At 38.8% G+C, this 23,868-nt stretch overlaps 1 protein-coding gene across 3 annotated transcripts in view; it reads left to right on the top strand.

Annotated features, from left to right (window-relative positions):
* HUWE1 (HECT, UBA and WWE domain containing 1, E3 ubiquitin protein ligase) overlaps positions 1 to 23,868 on the top strand; it is a 150,321-nt gene that overhangs the window by 69,328 nt on the left and 57,125 nt on the right. For all 3 annotated transcript variants that reach the window (XM_008584709.1, XM_008584708.1, XM_008584707.1), the window contains 10 exons: positions 4,627 to 4,733; positions 4,985 to 5,162; positions 5,995 to 6,086; positions 6,785 to 6,996; positions 13,098 to 13,155; positions 14,238 to 14,414; positions 17,188 to 17,433; positions 18,958 to 19,091; positions 19,498 to 19,592; positions 22,029 to 22,220. In XM_008584709.1, the coding sequence (XP_008582931.1) occupies positions 4,627 to 4,733; positions 4,985 to 5,162; positions 5,995 to 6,086; positions 6,785 to 6,996; positions 13,098 to 13,155; positions 14,238 to 14,414; positions 17,188 to 17,433; positions 18,958 to 19,091; positions 19,498 to 19,592; positions 22,029 to 22,220 (1,491 nt within the window). The remainder of the gene's footprint in view (positions 1 to 4,626; positions 4,734 to 4,984; positions 5,163 to 5,994; positions 6,087 to 6,784; positions 6,997 to 13,097; positions 13,156 to 14,237; positions 14,415 to 17,187; positions 17,434 to 18,957; positions 19,092 to 19,497; positions 19,593 to 22,028; positions 22,221 to 23,868) is intronic.

The following is a 23,868-nucleotide window of genomic DNA, read 5'->3' as shown; positions in this document are numbered from 1 at the left end:
CCCGCGGCGGGAGCGCCGCTGCTCTCCCAGTGCTGCACTCTCCCGAGTGAGCCATGGGGTCGGGCCCCCTTGCCCCATTTCTGAAGCAATTTAAAATTTTCGTATATTAGGGAAGAAGACATAACAATTACAATTCCTTGAAGTTGATATGACAAGCAAACAGAAAGGACATTGTTGGGAAGGAGTAGGGAGGGAGGTTTCGATAATTGGCCACAATAATCAACCACATTGTATACTGACAAAATAAAATTTGGAAGGAAAAAAAAATTTTGTATATCAACCCTGTATCCTGTGACCTCGCAAGATTCACTTATTCATAATTGTTTAGTCAATTTCTTAGGATATTCTACATACTCTGTCATCTGCAAATAGACAGCTTTAGTTCTTCCTTTATGATTTTTATGTCTTTATTTCTCTTTTTTTGTCTTACTGCATTGGCAAAGATTTCTGATACAATGCTGAATAGAAGTGGTGATAATGGACCTCTTTTCTTTGTTCCTGAACTTACAGGGAAAAACATCCAATATTTCACCATTAAGTATGAGGTTAGCAGGGGTTTTGTGTTGAAGGTTTTGTTCCTTTTTATCAGGTTAAGGAATCTTGTATTGTAGCAGCTCCACCGTGACATGAAGAGGCTCCCTTCCAAGGTTAGGATCAGATGGCAAAACTCAGGACAACAGTCCTTTGGTATGCTAACAAGAAGATTTGTTACACAGGTATGGAAGTCCTAAGGCCAGGAGCAGGGAGGATGACTGTTGTCTGGGAGAAAGCCTGGAATAGAGAGAGAGAAAAGCTAGTGCACAGGCGTTTGTTTTGTTTTTTTAATAAAGGGGAAGCTTAAAAGAGGCAGAGGACACATGTGCTTGGGGGATAGGGGTGGGGAGCAGGTGAGCCCTATAGGAATGATGCAGGAAGCCAGGGACAGGGGCAGGAAATGAGACTTGGAGCACTAAATCAAAGGCAAAGGATGTCCAAATTCCTTCCCTATGGTCTCTTTAATTTATTCCTGGCATTTGAATTAGCATAGCAACCTCCCAGGTTTCCTATAAATAAATTTGTACTTGAGAGAAACCAAATTTGCAAAGCCAGCCCAAAATAATTAGGCTAACAGTTGTTGTTTTAGCTTGCTAAATGATAGAGACTTTTAGTTGAGAATCTCTTGGAGTATTTTAGTAGTATAATTAATTGGCTCTTTTGATTGATTTATTTATTGAACTGTTCTGGATACATTTTCTGTATTACTGACCCACATTGCAATAGGAGGTTCCATTAAGGCACAAACTCCACCTTGAAATACAAAAAAAAAAGGCAGTTTAATGCCAATTTGTTATCAGCCATCATAGCAAATAGCCCTCACTTAGAGCTTCTAAGGCCTGAGCTATTTGGTTTATGTGGTCTGCCAGGAGTTGTGATACTGATCGGTGTCCAAGGAGTGTCTTATGGGAAAGCTATGGTCTGATTAAATATCTCAAATAAGTGGGTTCATATCATGGGCAAAAAGGAGCCCAAGAAATTTGACACTGACCTGAAGTATTAGAATCCCACATGGAGGCCATGAGCCAAATGAGGCATAGCCAGGCCTGTCAGAGCCAGAATAATGATATTTTTAGTCCTGTGGCATATAGGGTTTGGCATGCTAGAGGTGCCGGTTTATTGTGAGAGTAACAGACATTGGCATCCAGGTCCTGTAGTCGCCTTGCATTTAATATCTCTGTAACAAGGTGAATCTAGAACTGGCATCCTATATGAGAATGTTGGTACTAAGAATCTCCTTTCCTCTTTGGAAGAACTATACATTTGTAGGTGTGGGACCAGGTAGGCACCAAGACCTCCATTTCCTATGAAGCAGGACCTCCAGTTATCAAACCTTTAAAACTATCATATTAGGAAAGCTTTGGCAAATACCTTTCTTGTGGCATACAGAATAGTCTGGGAGGGTGAAGGACTTCAATTTTCAGTGGGTCCCATTCTGTTATCCACTCTCAATTTAGGCACCAGTCCACCATGGATTGCACAAGGATCAAAAAGGGGAAATGTCATTAAGTGAGGGAGATCTATTTGAGCATTGTAGTCTCCTAGATAGGAAGTGTTCCCTTTTGTGTCTAGAAAGGAGAAGAAAGAAAAGTTGCATTTTGTTAGGATGCCATATGACTTAAAGGTTGAGAGCTCACAGTAACTAAGACAGTGGGCCAAAGATAGACCCATTTAGGAGTTCATTGTCCATTTTGAAAGTTTGTGAAAGTGTCCTTGAGTAGGTCGTTATGTGTCTATTAGTCCTGCAGTCTGTGGACAATAAGACAGATGGAAGCTCCAAGGTGATGCCTTGTTTTAAGGCCCATGCCCAGACTAAATGAGCAGTAAAGTGTATATCCTGATCAGAATCAGAATTGCCAGGAAGCCCAAAGAGTACTAACATTTGCTGAGGCCTATAATAGTGGTGTTCCCAGTAGCACGGCAGGAAGGATAAGCCAAGAATAGGCCTATATAACAGTCATTGTGAGGGCATAGTGGTTTGTGTCAGCAGATCGTGGCAGTGGCCCAATAAAATTAATTTGCCAGTGAGAGAATGGGTGTTCACTCCTTGGTAAGTATTCCCATTGGTGATGATGCCAGTTGTGGGACAGCACAGAGGTCACATTGGGGGGCTAGGGTTTGGGTAGAGCCAGTGGCATGGGGATGCCATGGCATTTAGCCCAAATTTTAAGGGCCTAGGGACAGTGATGACCAGAGGTCTCATTAGACCTGTTGATCCAAGGGCAGGAGTAATAATCTGATCTTATTTGAAAAGTGAGCAGTTGGTCAGCTATGGCATTAAAATGAGCTTCCTCTGTGGCATCCTTGGTGTGGGCTGAGACGTGGGAGACTAATAGTAATACATGAAGTCTGAGCAGCAGTATGTTCCCAGTGTGGAAGGCCCCATAGGAGATGATCCTGAATATAACTGTTTTGACCTCACTGACCAGAAAAAAGCAATGAGGCCATTAGCTGTAAAAATGTGAACGGTGGACATACCTTTATTGAGGTGTCTTCTAGTGCTAAAGTGACTGCAACCAGCTCCCTAGTTGGGCTGACCCTTGAGTCTCCCATTCTTTATTAGGAATGACCTGGTTATGGGATGGAAAGCAGCAATGCTCCAGCAGTCTCCATCATGTGATTGGTGGCACTGCCATCTATAAAATAAATAGAGTCCCTTTCTACTGGATTTCCTTCTTAATAAAGGTATGTCCCTCTGCTTTTGTGTCCTACCCAGGTACACTAAACAATTCTGAAAACCAAGGTCACTAGGGTTACCCTCAAGACAAAAGCCTGAGACTCTGAATTCTCATTTTCGTTTAGTTTTGGCCTCTGGCTTTAGTAATTGTTCTTCAAATTTTAAAAGATTTTTCAAGTGTTTAATCTAGATCTAGTTTTTAGTTGTTTTCAGCAGAACAATTTATTAAGTTATTGTGCCTTTTTATCTTCAAGGAGAAAATTTTTACATTGTCATATTTCTTGTGATTGCCAGTGTTTGGATTTTTTTTATTACTAAAGACTTGTGTTTAATGTTAATGTTTTTTCCTTTTTTTTGTTTTCTGAATCTTGTGTTGTTTTCTTACTCCTTTTTTTGTAATAGTTATCCTTATATTCTTTTTTGACTTTTAAACTTTTTAAATTTCTTATTCTGTCTTCTGCCAAACGGGCAAAATAAAAATAAGACCTTCAGCCTGCCTTTACTTTACTCCTTTCTCACCATTTTCTTTCTTTTCTTTTTTAGTAGCCCTTGACTTTACCTCTCTTGGATTCATTTTTAATTTTATTGGAGTATATCCTTGGGTAATTTTTAAAGTGTTATACTTTTCTTTCAGAATTTGGTGGGAGTTTCTCTTTCTCCATTGTATACTAATGCTCCATATTGTAGATAACTGTGATGTCAGACTGGTACTTGTTCTTTTATAGGTAACTTGCCTTTTCTCTCTGGAAAATCCGTAGCATTTTCTCCTTACCCTTGGCATTCACAAATTTCACCAGGATGTATTTAGTTCTATTTCTTTTCAATGTTCCCACATAGCATTTGATTGGGCCCTTTTTTTTTTTTATCTGAGTATATTTTCCTGCTTCTTGATGTTCTCTTCTGGAAACCCTATTGTATAGGTAATAGGCCTACCTTATTTATCTTTCTTTTTCTTCTTAGTTATTTGATTCCACCCAGAGCTGATTGCTTTGTGCATGTGTATATCCTTTACTTTTAATTCTAATTCTTGGTCATCTATTAATATTTTTTAAAGAGAATATAAACTGTCCCAGTGCACAGTGGCCTGTGACATAACATTATAGTTAGACCTCTTAATAAAATAACATATTCGATGTCTTAGTAACCTCTAACAGAACATTGTTTTTAGTTTATGAATACTCAATTTTAGTAACCTAAAAGTGTATAATGGTATAACCTTATTTATGTGAAAATATGCCCATAAAAATCTTGAAGGGCAGTCACTAAATTCTTAATAGTGATTATATCTGATGGAGCAATATCAGGAAGTTTCATTTCATATTAAGCACGTATGTATTTTTTAAAGCCTTTGGTGTTTTGCTTTTAATACTTGTGAGGAATCTCTCAATTTCCCATATTTTCTCATCTATTTTTAGCTACTGAAGTGGTGACTGTGTTTGTATTTCAAGAACCATCACTGCTCTCCTCACTCCAGGACAATGGATTGACAGATGTCATGCTGCATGCACTACTTATCAAAGATGTGAGTACTCTGCTGCTCTATGAAGAGTGCTCCATGCATACCCCTACCACACACACACACACACACTTGAAAAGCAGTCTTACAGCATGAAAATCCTATCTCTTGTCTTCTGCATGTAGTGTTGAATCTAATTGGGACCTGGTTGTCAAAATCCCTTCTGTCTCTCAGTGTGATACCCCTGGCCATATTTTCCTGGTTTCTACACCTGAACTCTTTTAGGTGCATCTAAGCTCACTTTATCTTCTCTCTAGGTTCCTGCTACCCGTGAAGTTCTTGGCTCTCTCCCAAATGTATTCAGTGCACTGTGTTTGAATGCTCGAGGTCTTCAGTCCTTTGTACAATGTCAGCCTTTTGAACGTCTCTTCAAAGTTCTTCTGTCTCCAGATTACCTCCCAGCTATGCGGAGGAGGAGGAGTTCTGATCCCCTTGGTAAGTTGCCAGGATTTATTTTATTTAAAAAAAAAGACTTAGTTCAGTTGGCATGGAAACCCTTCCTTGACTTCATACTGTTTCTCTGGTTAGGTGTGCTAAGCTTAATGGGAATTATTACCATACATTCTATTGCAGGTAGGAAGGAATAATTCATCCTTAGCCTCTCTACTCATATTGTTTCCATGCTTCTCAACAGTTCACTGTTGTACTGTCATGGTGCTGATAAGAAACAGATACTAGACAGCAGTGGTAGATTTGCAGGTCCACCATCTAGTCTGCAGCCATGAGAAATATGGAGTCCCGAGGAGTTGATCCTGGTAATCTGATATTCTACTGTCTGAGTCTCTAATATAGTCAAGATGAATAAATATCTGTCTCAGTGTACTTGAGACCATATCATTGAGGAATTATTAGCAGGACGGTAGGGCTCCTGAAAGATTACAGTTTTCAAAAATGTGCTTTGTACTCTCAGCCACCACTGTTGCAAATCTAGCCACTATCATTCTTCATTGGGGCAGCCAGACGGATAATGGTTTATGCTTCTTTTCTTTTTGTCTTCTTCTCACTCTACAGTACCAGTTCAGACCTTGACAGTAGAGATTGTTGGGGTAGAGTGCAGCGCACATAGTTACTTTAAAAGATGTTTACTAGACTGATTTCCTCCTCCTCCGCAGTGATTTGGGGGCTGGTGTGAATTCATTCAAGAAAGCATAGCATTAGACAATTACAACAACCAGCTCAGTTTCTTGTTTCAGCCTCATGTTGGCACAGGAAGGAGCACAAGCTCTATTTTCTTCAGTCTTTCTAATAGCTCGTTTTTTGCTTTAAGGGGATACTGCATCTAATCTGGGGAGTGCTGTCGATGAACTCATGAGACACCAGCCGACCCTCAAAACAGATGCAACAACTGCCATCATCAAGGTAGGAAGTGATAAGGCTCTGACCATGGGCAGTGAAGGGGAGTTTTTAGAAAAAGGTTTGGCCTACTGGAGGTCATTTGGATGGATTCTTGGACTGTGCCTAGAAGAACATAATGTCTGCCTCATTTTCTTCATGTCCTTGAGTTGGTCGTTTGCAAAAGAAAATAGTAATTTTAGTTCAAGTCTTAACAGAAAGAAGTCTCTATTAATTTTAACTTTTTCGGATTGAGAATTGTTTTCCTTATAAAATAATTCTTCCATTTAATATAAACCTCTACGTATCGTTTTCTTCTATACGATGTTAATAAATAGACAAGGCTTAGCTTCAGTTTGTAAAAGCGTATTATCCTTTCCAGTTATTGTTTCTTTATTTCTTTCCCTCCACATTTATTAGCCCTGCCAGTTGCCTTTTAGGATTTTAGAAATGAATATGAGTTCCTGGTGCTTAGTGAATTAGGACAGTGAGTGAAGTCAGTCAGTCATTTAAACAGCCATGTGATCCTAAACAAATGATTTAACTTTGCAGAACTTCCATTCCCTTATTTGTAAAGTGGAGTTAATGACTGCATTCTAAGAATGGTGTATATAAAGTGTTTTGGCAAATTCATAGCATATGGAAACTGCTAAAGAAGAAAAAAATGTTAGTCACCCCTCCCCCCTTAATTACTAGTAAGTAATCTTATTTCCTGTGCCTTTCAGTTACTTGAAGAAATCTGTAATCTTGGAAGAGACCCTAAATACATCTGTCAGAAGCCATCAATCCAGAAGGCAGATGGCACTGCCACAGCTCCTCCTCCAAGGTCTAATCATGCTGCAGAAGAAGCCTCTAGTGAGGATGAGGAGGAAGAGGAAGTACAGGCCATGCAGAGCTTTAATTCTACCCAGCAGAATGAAACGGAACCTAATCAGCAGTAAGTGTTCATAAGACAAGTTCTCTTACCTTGTGATCTTGGGCGTGTTGCTACATCTCTAAGTCTTAGTGTCATTTCCATCTATAAAGAGTGAGAATTGTATGAGATCATTTTAAGGTTCTTTTTGGCCATAAGAGTATATAGTTTTTCTTTCTTTGACCCTTGTGTGTGTCATTTGTGCTTTGGGATTTAATTGTATTGGAAACTATCTTTTTTAGCTAGTTGTTCATGATATTGAATCAGTTTTTACTATATCAAGTTGATGGGCTTTGAACTAAGGACTTTATTTTCCCTTTGTTGATTTGTTTTTCCACATCATTGACTACTTGATTATTTCAAGCACATTTGAAACACATTGCACATTTGAAGCCTCTTTCCTAAGTCCTTGAGAGTTCTGGGGATTTGTTGTTGCTGGTTGTTTTTTGTTTTTGTTCATTTGAATATTATCTATTTATTCCAGATAAATCAGAAAACTTTAGAATGTATTATATGATTGTAACCAGGCACAGTAGATTTTCCTTCTCATGTTTTTACTTAAAATTTGTTCTATGTAAGAGTTGACCACTTGGATTTGGGCAGCTTAAAGGCTGCTGGCTGGTAGTGGATAGTCCACCAGGCTCTTTAAGCTTATGGTATTCACTTGCAGGGGATGAAATGTAACGCTGTAATCACCTTCATGCTCAACGTGGGAGTGAGACCTCTGGACAGTCATGCATTCACACATTTAATAAGTGCTCTTTTTGTGTGTAGATAAGTAGTTCTGAGAAAGGCATTAATATTTTAGGCATGGATATAAGTGGATTTGAGCTGGCCCTGAAGGGTGGCTTGGGACTTAAGAGAAGATTAAGGTGGAGTAGACAGCAGAGCAAAGGCCTAGAATCCAAAACTGGTGTGCCCGTTTGGAGCTCTAGATAGTATATTTGGAGGGGTGGCATTAAATACTAAGTGCGTTGCTTTGTTGAGCAGATACTTTACCCAGTCTGAGAAGGCAGCTCTACCTTTATTTTAGCAGCATCTTCTGTCTTCTTTAAAATGTTCTCTTTCTGGAAGAGGAGGACACCCTGGAAGAAAACAAGACTTTTTTTTGCAAAGGAGTCACGGTCTTAGTGCTTCCTTTGCCTCTCCCTCGTTTGTCAGTGACCCTGCTGGGGTAGGGTTCCTTTTCCTGGCTATAAATAAGGGAAAGATTTATTAAACATGGGTGGTCGTGTTTTTAAGTCAAGCTGTGTATATCCATCTGCATATAACTTTTCTACCTGAACATCTTACAGAGACATTAAATCTAACATTCCTAGATTTCAAGCTATCATGGTAAATTGACATTCTCTCCACAGCCGTCACTTCTTCTCCCTCCATGCCTTTCTTAGGATATCATGTATCATCGTGTTGTCCACATTTATCCCCTATTCCCAAATCATTTTATCTCCCCCCTTTTTCCATCTACCAAATTTCTGCAAGCCCAGCTCAAGTGTCTCATTCTTAAAGGAGCTTTTCCTTCTCCTTGCAAGTGCGAAGTCAATCGTGTTCTCTCAACAGTTTTGTTACAATTATGTATTTATGTTAATGATTTCCCTCACTAGTCTATAAGCTCCTCAATGGCAGGGACATTGTCTCATTCAGCTGTGTATACTTGTCACTCTGTATATAGTAGGTAATCAGTTAGTAAAGGTTTATTTAGTGGAATGAGTGAAAAACATTAGGTTAAGGATTCCGTATGTCTTAAATACCCAGATCACTGGGCCTTATGAAACATGAATGAGAATGAAGAGAAAGAAATATAGATCCATAGCATTAACACTCTACTGTAGTGATAGTCGGATACAGCTTCTAAGATGCAAAGGACTCTAGTAGTTACTGTACCGTAGTATCAAATGTTTTTATATTTTGTTCATGGCTTGGGCATTGATCACTACCTCATCCACCTAACACATCCAAGAGTCTCACAAATGTTGACACATATATATACTTTTTCATTTCTGCCATCCTCAGAAGCCTAGATTGGATTATTAGGGCTGGAAGAAAAAGCAGGAGACTGTCTAAACTCAAGCTGCATTTTGAAAGCCACAATATATTAAAAGGGAAGGTTCTTTTATCTCCTTATCCCAGGCAGTCGTTGTGGTGGGAGTTGTTGTGTACTTTCTTGCCAGTATGGGGCAGAGGCTTAGAAAAGTTTGGAATGTGTGTAACCCCTCTCCCCCAAAAGTCTTATCCATTCTCTTCCCCAAATCCAAAATTCTTCAGTGGGACTCCCAAACAAATTTCTGTTTCTCGTGCCCTTGTCTATTTTCCAGTGCCTTATACACACAGACACATGATTAATTTTTTTCCAGTATTTTTTTATTGAGGTATAATTTCCATGCAGCAAACTGTACAGATTTTGTTTCTAATTTCCCTACCCCAAAATGAGGGTAGCTACTGATCTTATTTCTGTCACCACAGAGTAATTTTTCCTAATCAAGAAATCCTGTAAATAGAATGATCATACAAATGGAGGCTTATGTGTATATCGTATCTGATGTATACACTTTTTGTGTGTGTGCACTTTCTTGTATCCTGCTACTTTGCTCAACGTGTTTTTGAGATTCATCCGTGTTGTTGCATCTGTCACTAGCTTGTTACTTTTCATTGCCAAGTAGTAGTCTATTGTATGAATATTGTACAGTATTTATCTATTCTCCTGCTGATGGACTTTTGGGTTTCCAGTTTTTTCCAGGCTAAGACAGTGCTCTTTTCCCTTGTTTTTTCCCAAAACCAGCAGTTAGTATTTGAAAATAGTGTTTGTATGTCATCTTGAGATAAATGATTTTGTGCTGGAGATCTGGAATAAAGAAATTTAGGCGCTGTAGTCTACCTTAAATACATGGGGTGCCATTCCGCATTCAGAAGCATTTACCACAAGTAATTCTAAATACTTATCTTTTGGCCACTTCTGCCTTCTAAGTTGTTTGATCCCAGAAAATCTGATATTGGTGGGGATGAATATAATTGCCAGTAAGTAACCAGGGTTCGTAGTTGGGGTCCCCTGGTTCATTTTGTGGTTGATTCCATTTAGTGAGCCTAGCTTACCACCCACCTCTTCTGAGTAACTTGAAAGAAGTGGGTTACGTAAGTCCATGTGTTCTTTGGAACTTGAATAGCAATTGTCTTGGAGTAAAGGCAGTGAGTGCAGAAAAGCAGTTGTTCCCTGAAACATGGCCCACTGGGAGGGCTCCTTTGCCATAGGCAGGTGTCTCCTCAAGAGCTAGAAGACATATCTGACCCTTTCCCCCACCCAGAAAAAAACCCATGAGATTTGTTGTCCTGAACACTGTACTATGATAATGAATTGTAATCCTCCTTTACTTCTGATTATAGGGGCTCTACCATGTAAAATTGAGTTGGGAATTGTGTATACGTTTTAGTGAAGGGAGAGAGGCAGGAGGGCTTTTTCAGGTATGATAAATTAGTTCATTCATTATGGGAATGCAATCCTTTTGTTTCAAAGATTCTGTCGGTCAGAGTTTCAAATAAGTTTAAAATTAGAATGACTCTTTTGGAAACCAGTTGGTAGGTGGAGTTCTGTTGGAGAGAGTTGATCATTTTTAACATTCCTGTATGGCTTCTTGGGCCTGGGAGCCAAAAGATGAGGGTGGGGAAAAAAGTGGTTATTGAACAAGTTTGTTCCTTGAATTGTATTAAGAACCACTGTTGGTTTGCTTTCTCTCTTGTTCTTTTCCCCCAGCTTGCATCTAGCAAATAAAGGGCATCTAGGTCCCATTTCATATTATTTCTTGGGCTTTTTGCTATAGTATTTGGCTTCTGCAACCAGGCAGCTGTCTCACTGGGCTGGAGCCTCACCTGTGCTCCTTAGGTGGATCTCTGGGTTCTTTCAAAAGAAGTGAGGCCAAGCTGGGATGGATAATTGGTAGAAGTAACAGGAAATGCTGCAGTGGTTCTGAGGAGGAACTTTATAGTCAAGGAAAGGTTGTGGTTTTCTTCAATCCTGGCTAGTAGGTCTCCTCCCTTGGTACAAAGTTCTTTCCCACATTTTTCATTGAGGGTGTTCACAACATCCTACCCAAACCTTAGCTCTGGATATTTTATCACTGAAGCCATTCATTATGCCTCTTCACTTTCTTTGCCTGTTCTATATTTTGCTGTCTGTGTCAGTCTGTTTCTAACAAAATACCTGAAATTGGGTTATTTATAAAGAAAACGAAATTTATTGCTTACAGTTTTGGAGGCTGGGAAGTCCAAAGTTCCCTAACACATTTGGTGATGGCCTTGGTGGTGGCAACAGTGACCCAGGGATCTCATGGCAGAAAATGGTGGAGCAGAGAGCGAGATAATTCCTTATGCACTCTCCTTTTTTTTTTTTTTGTCCTTTTTGAGACTGGCCGCACCGTGCTCAGCCAGTGAGCGCACCGGCCATCCCTATATAGGATCTGAACCCGCGGCAGGAGCGCGCAGCGCCGCACTCTCCCAAGTGCGCCACGGGCTCGGCCCATGCACTCTCCTTTTAAAGCCTTCAGAACCACGCCCTTGACCTATTATTAATCCATTCACTATGGCATGGTCCTACCATCTAATCACCTCTTCAGAGCTCTACCTTTCAATTACCATAATGGGATTTCCCACCCTCTTAACAGTCACAGTGGGGATCAAGCTACTAATACATAAAACTTGGGAGACACAATCCATATCACTGCCAAATGTTCTTGTGCCTGGCAAATCTTTATTCACATATTGTCTTGCTCAGAGATGAGACCTATTATTTTCTGCCAACTTTCTTTACTTCTCTCCTTACCTCTCACTTATTCTGTCTCTGCCTCTCTCTTCTCCTACCCCCGGCCTAAATCTGTTCCAAGGGCCTATGTCCTACATGGTAAATGGTCCATTTTCTTAAGTTTTGTTCCTTCCTGGGGTTTGTCTTTGAGGTATATTTTGTTTCATTTTACCATACTGTGCGTGTTTTTTTTTTTCCTTCTGTTGCATTCTTGCAAAGGCCAAGATACAGCCATTGAGCTAAAGGCTGCATTTTCTGCAGCTAGGGCATTATTCCAGCCTTCTCATCTGCAGTGCAGCATTGAAACATCTGAAAAAGCAAAAGGTCTGATCAATTTTTGAATCGTTCAGGAACTGTCATGATGCAAGTACAGATTGGTAGGGAAGAAGGCCTTAGGTGCTGGCTTTATCTTTGACCAGCTTTGACTGTTCAAGATGGTTTGTCAATCTAAGTATGGATTTTTGAAAAAAAATTAAATTCCATTTCCTACTTTCCATAACCGTAAACCTGATGCAAGAACATGGTAAGATGTTTGTGTGTTTGTTTCTTTGCAGACAAGTGTTTAAATAGTCTTTTAACTAAACTTTTTATATTTTCATATAGATGAATTCCTCCAATAGTAGTTTGCCTAAGATAAGATAACTTCTTTTGTGATATATAAAAATGCTAAGTTTTTGAAGGCTTGGTTTTTCCCTTCATGCTCTCAACCCTAGTCAGGCTAGGAAAGCTAGCTTCAGGATTAATTTCAGCTTTTTTTTCCCCTCTGTGGTACAAGTTGAGCATCCCTAAACCAAAAATTCAAAATCTGAAAATGCTTCAAAATCTGAAACTTTTTGAGCACTGACATGATGCTCAAAGAGAATGCTCATTGGAGCTTTTCGGATTATGGATGCTCAACCAGTATGTATTTCACCAGATATTCCGAAGTCCAAAGAGATCTAGAATCCAAAACACTTCTTGTCCCAAACATGTTGGATAAGGTATACTCAACCTGTATATGAGTCTAGAGGCTCATATTCTTTTTTTTTTTTGTCTTTTTCGTGACCGGTAAGGGGATTGCAACCCTTGGTGTGGTGTCACCCGCACCGCGCTCAGCCAGTGAGCGCACCGGCCATTCCTATACAGGATCCTAACCTGCGGCGGGAGTGTCGCTGCGCTCCCAGCGCCGCACTCTCCCGAGCACGCCACGGGGCCGGCCCTAGAGGCTCATATTCTAAGGCTGTGAGTCTAACATAGAAAAAGATCTACAATTTCATACTGTGTCCCTTTCCTCACTTTGTTCTCTTGCACCGGTATTGTGAATTTCTGTGTAACTCACTATTTTCTCCCTTAACAGGGTTGTTGGTACAGAGGAACGTATTCCTATTCCCCTCATGGATTACATCCTTAATGTGGTAAGAGCCATCATAGGGCAAACTGAGTAAAAGTGTGTGCTTTTCTGGAAAATGTGTGGGATTATCAGAGTCCAGTAATTTCCATATTTATTTTTGCTGGGGCCCTTAAAGTGTGGAGGAGGAAGATGTGCAAACTTTGGTTTTTGTTTCAGTAGACTGGTTTGCCAAAAATTAGCCAACATGCCCCTTTTTTGTTTTTCAGGGTTTTTTTCTCCCAATTTTCTGTTCATTGTTACCATTCCCTATTAGAATCCAAACAGGAGAGAGAGCTTTGTTATGCCAATCCAGTATTATGTTTCTGAATGTGTCAACCACATACAAGGGTACTTCAAAAAGTTAGTGGAAAAATAGAATTAAAAGATAATATGAATCTTACTGTGAACTTTTGAAGTACCCTTTTATTTTTTCCCGTTACTTCCCATTTTTTTCCCATTAACTTTTTAAAAAAAATCAATGTAGCCTTTTCTTTTACTTCCTAAAAGAGTTTAGTCTTTCCCAGAATTATTTACTTGATAAGAGAAGTTAGTTAAGTTAGCATTTGTTCAAACCTATTAAGCACTTCCAAGACTTCCAGAGATGGTTTCCCTTGTGTCTGTGTGTTTGTTGCCCACATTTTACTTCCTTACTCTTAAAAAATGCTGTTTGGTCCCAATCACTCTTCTAGAGTTCTAGGTTTTATTTAGCATTATAAGCTCATTTGGGGGAAAGGATCTGCGATGTTTGCTTCCAGGGGAGAAGTTGCATATTATCATGCAAGAAGCACTAAATTACCAAATTAAGAGATTAGACCTGATTCTGCCACTAATTCGTAGTGTGGCCCTGAGCAAATCACTTAACTTCTCTGTACTCTCAAATTATCTGACTCTTGGTGTGTTTGAAAAGGTAGATTGGGAAGAAGTTGTATTTGTTTATTTATTTCCTGTGGGTCTATATCATACATCTATTCCTCTTTACCTGAGGTTTTGATATTCTAGAGAATACTGATTTCACAACTATAAGGCTGCCCCTCTTCTTATTCCAAGCTGGCCTTTTAGTTCTAAGTATCAAGCTCTAACTTCTTTTAAAAATTTTTCATTACCTAGATGAAATTTGTGGAATCTATTCTGAGCAACAATACAACAGATGACCACTGCCAGGAATTTGTGAATCAGAAAGGACTCTTGCCTTTGGTTACCATTTTGGGGCTTCCCAATCTGCCCATTGACTTTCCCACATCTGCTGCCTGTCAGGCTGTTGCAGGTGTCTGCAAATCCATATTGGTAAGAAGCATTTAGTCAAGTATTTTCATTTCTTTTTAGAAATCAGTTTTGCAGTACTTCTTTATATGTGTTTTTACTGTGGTCTCTCTTACCTCCAACTAAAAAATAATGAATAAATTTATGTTGTGTTCTACAAGTGAATTTTGTTACTGATATATAGTGTGCCACATTATTTCTTATTGAAAAGTCAAAGTATTTTTTCTTTGTTCCTGAGTTTGGTATGTAGTTCTAACATCATTTGAATTTGAGGGGAAAGTATATCTCCAAGAAAGCTTTGTAGCCAGGTTTAGTGAGTCATTCTTCCTTGTTGTGGCTGCTTTTTAACACATTCTGGTATATTTAGCCATGTGTTTTTTCCCCTTTTTCAAGCTTGATAATCATGTATTTTAAGCATAATTGACCTGTAGTTCATTGCTCACATTTTGCCACAAATGAAGCTCCTTTATTTTATTTTTCATAGTGGTAAACTACATATAACATGAAATTTACCATCTTAACCATTTTGAAGTGGACAGTTCAGTAGTATTAAGTATATTCATATTGTTGTACAACCAGTCTTCAGAACTTTTCATCTTGTAAACTGAAACTATACCCATTAAACAACTGCTACTAATTCTCCTTTTCCCCCAGCCCTTGGCAACTACCATGCTACTTTCTGTCTCTAAATTTGACTATTCTAGGTACCTCATATAAGTGGAATCGTACAATATGGTCCTTTTGTGACTGGCTTATTTTACTTAGCATGATGTCCACAGTGTTCATCCATTTTGTAGCATGTGTCAGAATTTTCTTCCATTGTATATATATACTACATTTTGTTTATGCATTTATCTGTTGATGGACACTTGGGTTGCTGCCACCTTTTGGCTATTGTGAGTAATGCTGCTATGAGCATGGGTGTACAAATATCTCTTTCAAGACCCCCTTTTAATTTTCCTGGGTATATGCCTGGAAGCGGGATAGCTGGATATGGTAGTTCTATGTTTACCACTATACTGTATTTTATAGCTGCTGCATCATTTTACATTCCCACCAGCAAATGTATAAGGATTCTAATTTCTCTACATCCTCACCAACGCTTACATTCTGGTGTTTTGTTTTGTTTGACAATAGTCATCCTAGTAGGTATGAAGTGGTATCTGATTTTGGTTTTGACATACATTTTCCTAATGATTAGTGATGATGAGCATCTTTTCATGTGCTTGTTGGCCATGTATGTATCTTCTTTGAAGAAATGTCTATTTTGAGTTCTTTGCTCTTTTTTAATCAGGTTGTTTGTTGTTGAATTTTAGGAATTCTTTATATATTCTGGATATTAATCCCTTTTATCAGATATTTTTCCCATTCCATGGGTTGCCTTTTTGCTCTGTTGGTGGTGTCCTTTGATGCACAAAAGTTTTTAATTTGGATGAAATGCAGTTTATTTTTTTGCTTTCATTGCCTGTGCCTTTTGCCTGTGCTTTTGTTGTCATATCTAAGAAATCAGTCCTAAATCCAGTGTCATGCAGCTTTCCCCCTATGGTTTCTTCTAGGAATTTTATAATTTTAGCTTTTATATGTAGGGATTTGATCCATTTTGGTAGTTTTTTTTAATATACTGTAAGGTAAGGTCCATCTTTATTGTTTTATATGTGGATGTCAGTTTTCCCAACACCATTTGTTGAAGTTCTTTCCTTATCAAATGGTCTTGGCACCTTTGTTGGAAAAAGTATATATGTAAATATTTATTTCTGGGCTCTCTATTCCTTTGGTCTATGTTCTGTCTTTATGACAGTATCACAGTTTTGATTACCATAACTTTGTAATAAGATTGGAAATCAGGAAGTCTAACACTTCCACCACATATTTTTTTTTCCCCAAGATTGTTTTGGCTATTTGGGTCCCTGAAGATTTCATTTGAATTTAGGAGAGATTTTCCTATTTCTGGGGGAAAAAACAAACAAACAAAAAAATGCCATTGGGATTTTCGTAGTGATTGCTTTAAATCCTTGAAGTTCCTTTATTTGCTGGATTGTGTAGTAATAAATAATTTCCCCTAAAACTCAGAAATCCGGTTGCTTACAGTCTGGGAAAGATCCGTAATTATGACATAACTGCATTTAGTGGTTAGTTTGTTTTATTCTTTATTGCAAATATTGAATTAAGTGCTATTCATAGAGGGGAAAGAACTGACCCAACTTTATCCTACCTCTAAGGTACTGTGCAAGGATGGATAGATGTATTTAAAGCCCTAAGAAAGCACATAATTTCTCCTATCTTTGTATTGCAAGTGATGGTGTTTTATTGTCAGATTTTTTTCCAGGCCTGAAATCACAAGAGCCATTATAATCCTTGGGTTGTCTAATAAAACAAAGAAATTGCCTAGCTGATGCCTATCCCAGACTCATCTCTCTTGTTTTTCGACAAAAAATAACATTGTAATAGTGATGCACTTCCATGCTTTGGAACATTGCCTAACATCGCACCCCGTTGAGCAGAATTTGGAACTATTCTTACAGCATAGTATTACAGTTTGGCTTTTTAAATATGATTACAAGCTTTTAAATATGATTGGCACCAAGTTTGAAAGTAGAGTGCTGCTGTAGAAAGAGTCGTTGATGTATATCATACCTGGGTTCATATTTCTGGTCCACCATTTACCAAATGAGAGATGATGGCCATGTCTGAAATGTAGGAAACTTTCATTTAATAGTCACTTTCATTGTGACTATTAAACACATGATGCATGTAAAGTTCAGTATATATTAACACTTAATTATTATTCTTGTTTCAGACACTGTCACATGAACCCAAAGTCCTTCAGGAGGGTCTCCTTCAATTGGACTCTATCCTCTCCTCCTTGGAACCCTTACACCGCCCCATTGAATCCCCGGGGGGCTCAGTGTTGTTGCGAGAACTGGCTTCCGCCGGCAATGTTACTGATGCTACCCTATCAGCTCAGGCCACACCTCTGCTGCATGCTCTTACTGCTGCTCATGCCTACATCATGATGTTCGTTCATACTTGCCGAGTTGGACAGGTAAGAATAATCTTAGGGGCGAACATGTTGGTTTAAAACTGGTGAAATACCTAGGGCATACGCCTGGCAGATTACTGTGCTTAGAAGCGTATCTACTGGGGCTAGCGACTGAAAGAAGTCAGACCTAGGGTGAGGCTTATGACAATGTCTACCCTTTTGGTGGGTGATTTGGGTTTATGCTTCAAGTTGCTGTGTACTTTCACTCTCCTTTGGTTTTTTTTTTTTTTAAGAAGTTATAATTTATCATATGAATAGGACCTTGAGAGTGAGAGAGGCTGTTAATAAATAATTACTAGACATTAATTGATATATACCATCTATATATGCCAATTGAGATGTATGGTCACTCTTTGCTTTAGCAGGCAAACCTCAGTTGGTGCTCATCTGCCTTTATTCTAATCTTTCTACAAGTGTATGTCGGCCTGATAATGGAATGGTGAAGGACATTTCACCACAGAGCTTTTAAATCAATAGTAATTAACAGATAACTAAAAATTTCCTAAGTATCAAACCCTATGCCTGCAATCCATAATCTCTTTTGTGGTTCTGGAAAGGAGGCATTTTTGTGTGTGTGCTCGCAATTTTACTACCTTTATCCCTCAGGTAATTGATTCTAGAGATTAATGGTATAACAGCTCAACAGACCTGTTTTATGCCGTTGAGCAGGAATATATTCTCTGCCACCTGTGGATCAATCAAATCAGAAATCAAAAGCACAGCTATAAACTATTTAGAAGATTAAATCACATAACAAAGCTTAGGGATTTACTTTTATGACTTTATTAAATGAAATAAATACTCAATTCAAGGATCTAAATAGATCCAAGAATTTACTGAAGTAAAGAAATGGGAGGGAAATAATAAGCCCCCCTCATCAAAAAAAGAAAGTAGTTAATGAATATTAAAACTTTCTTTGATTTAGAAAAACACAGTTGTCTATGATGTCTGTTTTTTACTTTACAAAAAGCAATAAGAAGGGCCGGCCCAGTGGCGCACTGGATAGTGCGCTGCTTGGGAAGCGTGGCGGCGCTCCCGCCCGAGGGTTTGGATCCCACATGGCCCGGTGGCGCACTGGATAGTGCGCCGCTTGGGAAGCGTGGCGGCGCTCCCGCCCGAGGGTTTGGATCCCACATACAGACCGGTTCCCGCTCACTCCCTGAGCGAGGCGCAGGAGCAGCGCCAAGGGTTGCGATCCCGTTGCCGGTCCCCGGTCCGGTGCGGGGGCAACACTGAGGGTTGCGATCCGTTGCCGGACACGGAAAAAGACAAAAAAGACAAAAAAAAAAAAAAAAGCAATAAGAAGAAATGAGAAGGGATGTTAAAGACAGTTTGTAAATACTATAAGAGAATCCCTTGTGAAAGCATGGTCTTAAATGCGGACATTTTGATGAAGTGGATAGCTGTGAGAATAGCAATGAAGGAAAAATAGAATCCCTTATCCTTCTAAAACAGCTGAAAGTTTATTTTTAATATAATTTTTCAGAGAACACCCCAAAGGTAAAATTCTTTCTGCTTTGGTTGCAGAGTGAAATCCGTTCCATCTCGGTAAACCAGTGGGGCTCTCAGTTGGGCCTGAGTGTTCTGAGCAAGCTGAGCCAGTTATACTGCTCCCTGGTGTGGGAAAGCACTGTCCTCCTCTCATTGTGTACTCCGAACAGGTAAGAAAATGGTTATTTTTCTTATCTCTGTTAGCTTTTCTGACAGAGAAACTAAGCTCAGTGAGCCTGGAGGATTGCTTTGGTCAGGGATGGGAGGATATGGTAAAGAGTGCAGAGGCTTTCTTGTCCTTCCCACTTACTAGCCTAGAGACTTGCTGACAAATTGTAGCATCTGGGCATCTTTGACTTGATATCCCAGTTGTGGTGTGTTTTTAAATTTGGTCCTATTGTTATTCTAAATTGAGTTGGAAACCTTTTGAGTGCTACCTAAGGAATTGCAGGTGTTTTGCATTCAGGTTAACTTACCACTATAGGAGGGATAATGTCAGCCAAGCAAGTTAGAGACCCTGCACAATACGAGGTGAACTATCAGTAATTTTTTTGCTCACTGTTTCTCTTGTTGCAGCCTACCATCTGGGTGTGAGTTTGGCCAGGCAGACATGCAGAAACTGGTTCCAAAGGATGAGAAGGCAGGTACGACCCAGGGCGGAAAAAGATCAGGTAACTCGAAGAAACTAAAATCTGAATCATTAATTCTCTCACGTTCTGTCTCTGTGTTTTTATAGATTTATTGTGAACTTTTAGTTAGATTTATTATCCATAGTCCTCAGTTTTCATACTTACACTGATTTTGTTTGTTTAAGAATCAGAAGAGATGCATTTAATGAGGAGGAAGGGAGTGCAAAGAGAAAAATCAAAGGACCAACACTGAATCTTAGGAAATGCATGTGTGGCCTGGGTTGGGGGTCCTTTTTGGGCCTTCATACAGGTCAGCTTGTAGATCTTTCCACAGGTCTCTACTAGCTCCCCATGTTCTTCATTACCTTCTCATTTTGCAGCAGCTCCCACAGACTCAGCCTTCTGAACTTGGTAGTTTCCACCACGATTCCAGCTCTTGGGGTTCTGTTCTCATTTTCTTTGCTTCAATTTGGAGGCTGGAAAGTCCAAGGTCCAGGGAACGCATCTGGTGAGGCATTTCTTGGTGACTCTACAGTGATGCAGCAGGGTGTCACACGGAGAGAATGGGCTAAGCAAGAGTGTTTCTTTGTTTCTTTTTTCTTTTTCTTTTTTTTTGGGGGGGGCAGCTGTCCAGTACAGGGATCGAACCCTGTACTTTGGTATTATCAACACCACACTCTAACCAACTGAGCTAACCAGCTAACCAGTACAGGGATCGAACCCTGGACACTTTGGTGTTAGCACCACACTCTGACCAACCGAGCTAACCACCCACTTCTTGATTTTTACGTACTCGTTCATTATTAAAATTAAACTATTTTTAGTTATTTTCCCTATAAAAACAAATATAAATAATGGTAAAAATTAGAAAATGTAGTAGAAAGAAGAATTACTCATCTTTCTACCACACACACAAAAAAAACATGTTTTGGAAGTGTCTGCCTAATTTTTTTCTCTGAGGATATTCGTGATAGTCTTAGATAAAACATTTCATCGATCTCTCTTTTCACTTAACATTGTGCCATGTAAAGGTATATGAATTAACTATTCCCTGTTAAGTTTCTAATGTGCTATTTTGAAAAAGGAACATCTTTGTTGTTTATGCAAATGTAAGATTGATTCCTAGAAATCATTGTATCAGAGGGTATGGTGGGGTTTTAATTTTTAATGTAAAATTTCAATTTTTATGTTGATTTTGGTTATATTGAGTTAAAATCAATATGTTATTAAAATCTATTTTTTACTTTTTAATGTGGCTACTAGAAAAGTTATATATGTGGCTCACATATTTCCATTGGATGGTGCTACTTTAGAAAATTGCTTTTATATCACAATAAAAGTTCCAAATTGCAATAAGCAGAAATCGTACACAGTTTTCTGACCCTAATGCAACAAACCTAAAACTAATAAAAGCAACTTTCCTAGGAAGTTTTTTCTCCTGTATCAAGGAGGAAATAAAAATTGATAAACTATTACAAAAACAGTGAAGATAATTCTGTGTATAAAAACATATCAGATATGTTTAAAAATTGTACTAAAATTACTAAGGAGAGGGAAACTGCTAAGGAACTAATAAAGATAAAGCAACATAACTTATGAACCAACAAAAAATGACTTATATGACACCTAGCTATTACAGGAGATGGGATAGAGTTAATAAACGATACACAAACTTCTGTCAGAGTTAATTTTGAGAAAATGTACCCAACAAACCAAAAGTGAGAATCTCAAATTTAGTCAAGATATACCCAATTTAACTCAAGGAAAGGATCAAATAACTTACTGTGAACCAAGAATGAAATTAGATACACTATCAAAGAATTGTCTCTCTTAACAATCCAGATACAGTATATTTTTTCCAGCAATTATTTTTAACACACCTAACAAAGATGATTCAGTTTTACATAATTTTTCCAGAACATTAAAAAGAAAGCTTGGTGACTTGTTTTATAAAGTCTACATAAAGCTGATTCTTAGATCTAAGAGCACACACATCCCCTCACAAAAATAAAGATACAGCTCACATTTATATACAAGATTCTTAAATGCTAGGAAATAGAATTCCCTGCTAGTAATCTATGATGTCCAATTTGAGTTTTTTAACAAGCTATAAAGTTCTATCAGTGCATCCACGTTGACAGCATTGGGCACCATGCACACAGCAGTCTGTGTGAATGGTACCCCCTGGGTTGTGCTGTGCCTACAGTAGTCTTCCAAGGTAGCCCTGGGTTTATTAAGACTATTTATATGCTCTGATTTGAAGATATCAACATTAGCTACTTAGTAGAGTTCCACACAGAGGAGCATATCAGTAGTTTTTTAGTTGTGTGTGTTTTTGTTTTTTTCAGATTTAGGAAGTCAGGGAAATTTAGAAAGTAGCAAGCACCGTAGGTAGCACCTTCTTGGGACTCTTCAAAACAAGGAACCAAGTAAGTGCTGGCTCTTCATGGTCTTACTACTTCTCTCTTATGTCTGCAGATGGGGAACAGGATGGAACAGCTGGAAGTATGGATGCTTCTACCCAGGGCTTATTGGAAGGCATTGGGCTAGATGGTGACACATTGGCTCCCATGGAGACAGATGAACCTACTGCTTCAGACTCTAAGGGCAAATCTAAAATCACACCAGCCATGGCTGCCAGAATCAAGCAAATCAAGCCTTTGTTGTCAGGTGAGTTTTCTTTTTACTACCCTTACTGGCTTTCAGAACCTTAACCAGTCTTCATACAAACTAAGTTGGAAGGGCTGTATTGTTTTATTTAAGGAAATTTAAAACTTCTGTTACTCGTTTTCCAGGTGTACATTATTTAAGGAAATTTAAAACTTCTGTTACTCGTTTTCCATTTGTTATCATAAATCCTGAAGAATTTTTCATTTTATTCTAATTTAATTCTGCTTCATTTGTTTTAATTTGAAAGTCTACTAACACTACCCCCAAAGTAAAATTGACCATCCGAGAAGATGTTCATGTTTATCTCTCCTTGCTTTGTTGCACCTTTGGGGTTTCTTTGTGGGCCCAGTCCATGCTTCTGATATCTGTCTATGGTTACTGGCCTTTTGTTTTCCTCCTATCCTTGGACTAACTTTGAGTCACCTTGCTGTCTGTTCACCTGAAAGCAGTGGTGAGACAGTATAAGCCTAATATTTGGATACATTTTCCCACTGATTTGAGTTCATTAGGTTTTCAGAGTCTGAGTATACCCAACCTCCAGCCAGGTGGTACACATATCTGTAGCCTATTCCCCAATTAGGATTAAGAAATCCTAATTTGGATGGACAATAGGAAGAAGAATGGACTATTTCCTTTCCTCTTATGCCTCAGTGCTTACTAAGTTTTGAGCAGGATAAGTAGAGCCTATCGGTGGGTTCATATGTGCCATATACATCCTTACAAGACATTGATTCAGACTTTGCCCTTTTGTCTCTGGATCAATTATGATGAAATAATTATTTCAAACTTGCTATGGCAGCATTTTCATTTATGATTTTAAGAGTAATAAGTATTCATTGCAGAAATACAAAAATGAAATAAAAACAGGGAAACACTAAAATATAATTTTTGGGCATATTTTCTTTACATATTTTTTTTTTCTTTTTTTTTTTTTTTCCTTTTTGTCTTTTTTCGTGACCGGTAACGGGATCGCAACCCTCGGTGTCGCGCCCACACCGCGCTCAACCAGTGAGCGGACCGGTTTCTATATGGGATCTGAACCCTCAGCGGGAGCGCCGCCACTCTACCGAGTGCGCCACCGGGCCAGCCCTTCTTTACATTTTTTATGCATTTTCTCTTGCATGTGTTTATATTTATATTCTCTTTTTTCATTCAACAATATATTGAAGAGTATTCTACAAACATGAAAATTCGAAATGCCTATTATCTACCTAATTCCTTAGAACCACTTGTATTAGTCCATTTCCGTTGCTTACAACAAAATATACAGAACTGGGTGATTTATAAAGAAAATGAAATTTATTGCTTACAGTTTTGGAAGCTAGGAAGTCTAAAGTCCAGGGGACACATCAAGTGAGGGTCTTGATGATGGTGACAGTCACCCAGGGATCTCACATGGCAGAAAATGGAGGAGCAGAGAGGAGAAACTCTTGGGCTCTTCTTTTAAAGCCCTCAGAACCATACCCCTGCCACCGTCATTAATTCATTCACTACGGCATGGTCCTACAATCTAATCATCTCTTCAAGGCCACACCTTTCAATTACCGTAATAAGATTTCCCACCCTCAACTGCTACAGTGGGGATTTAAGCTTCAGTGAGGTTGGGGGGGTTATCCAATCTACAGCACCACTTGTAAAATTTTTGTGT

The sequence above is a fragment of the Galeopterus variegatus genome, unplaced genomic scaffold (assembly GCF_000696425.1).
Source record: "Galeopterus variegatus unplaced genomic scaffold, G_variegatus-3.0.2 Scaffold3342, whole genome shotgun sequence".
Taxonomy (NCBI): Eukaryota; Metazoa; Chordata; class Mammalia; order Dermoptera; family Cynocephalidae; genus Galeopterus; species Galeopterus variegatus.
The sequence above is the reverse complement of the archived record's forward strand: the minus strand, read 5'-3'. Positions and strand labels throughout refer to the sequence as shown.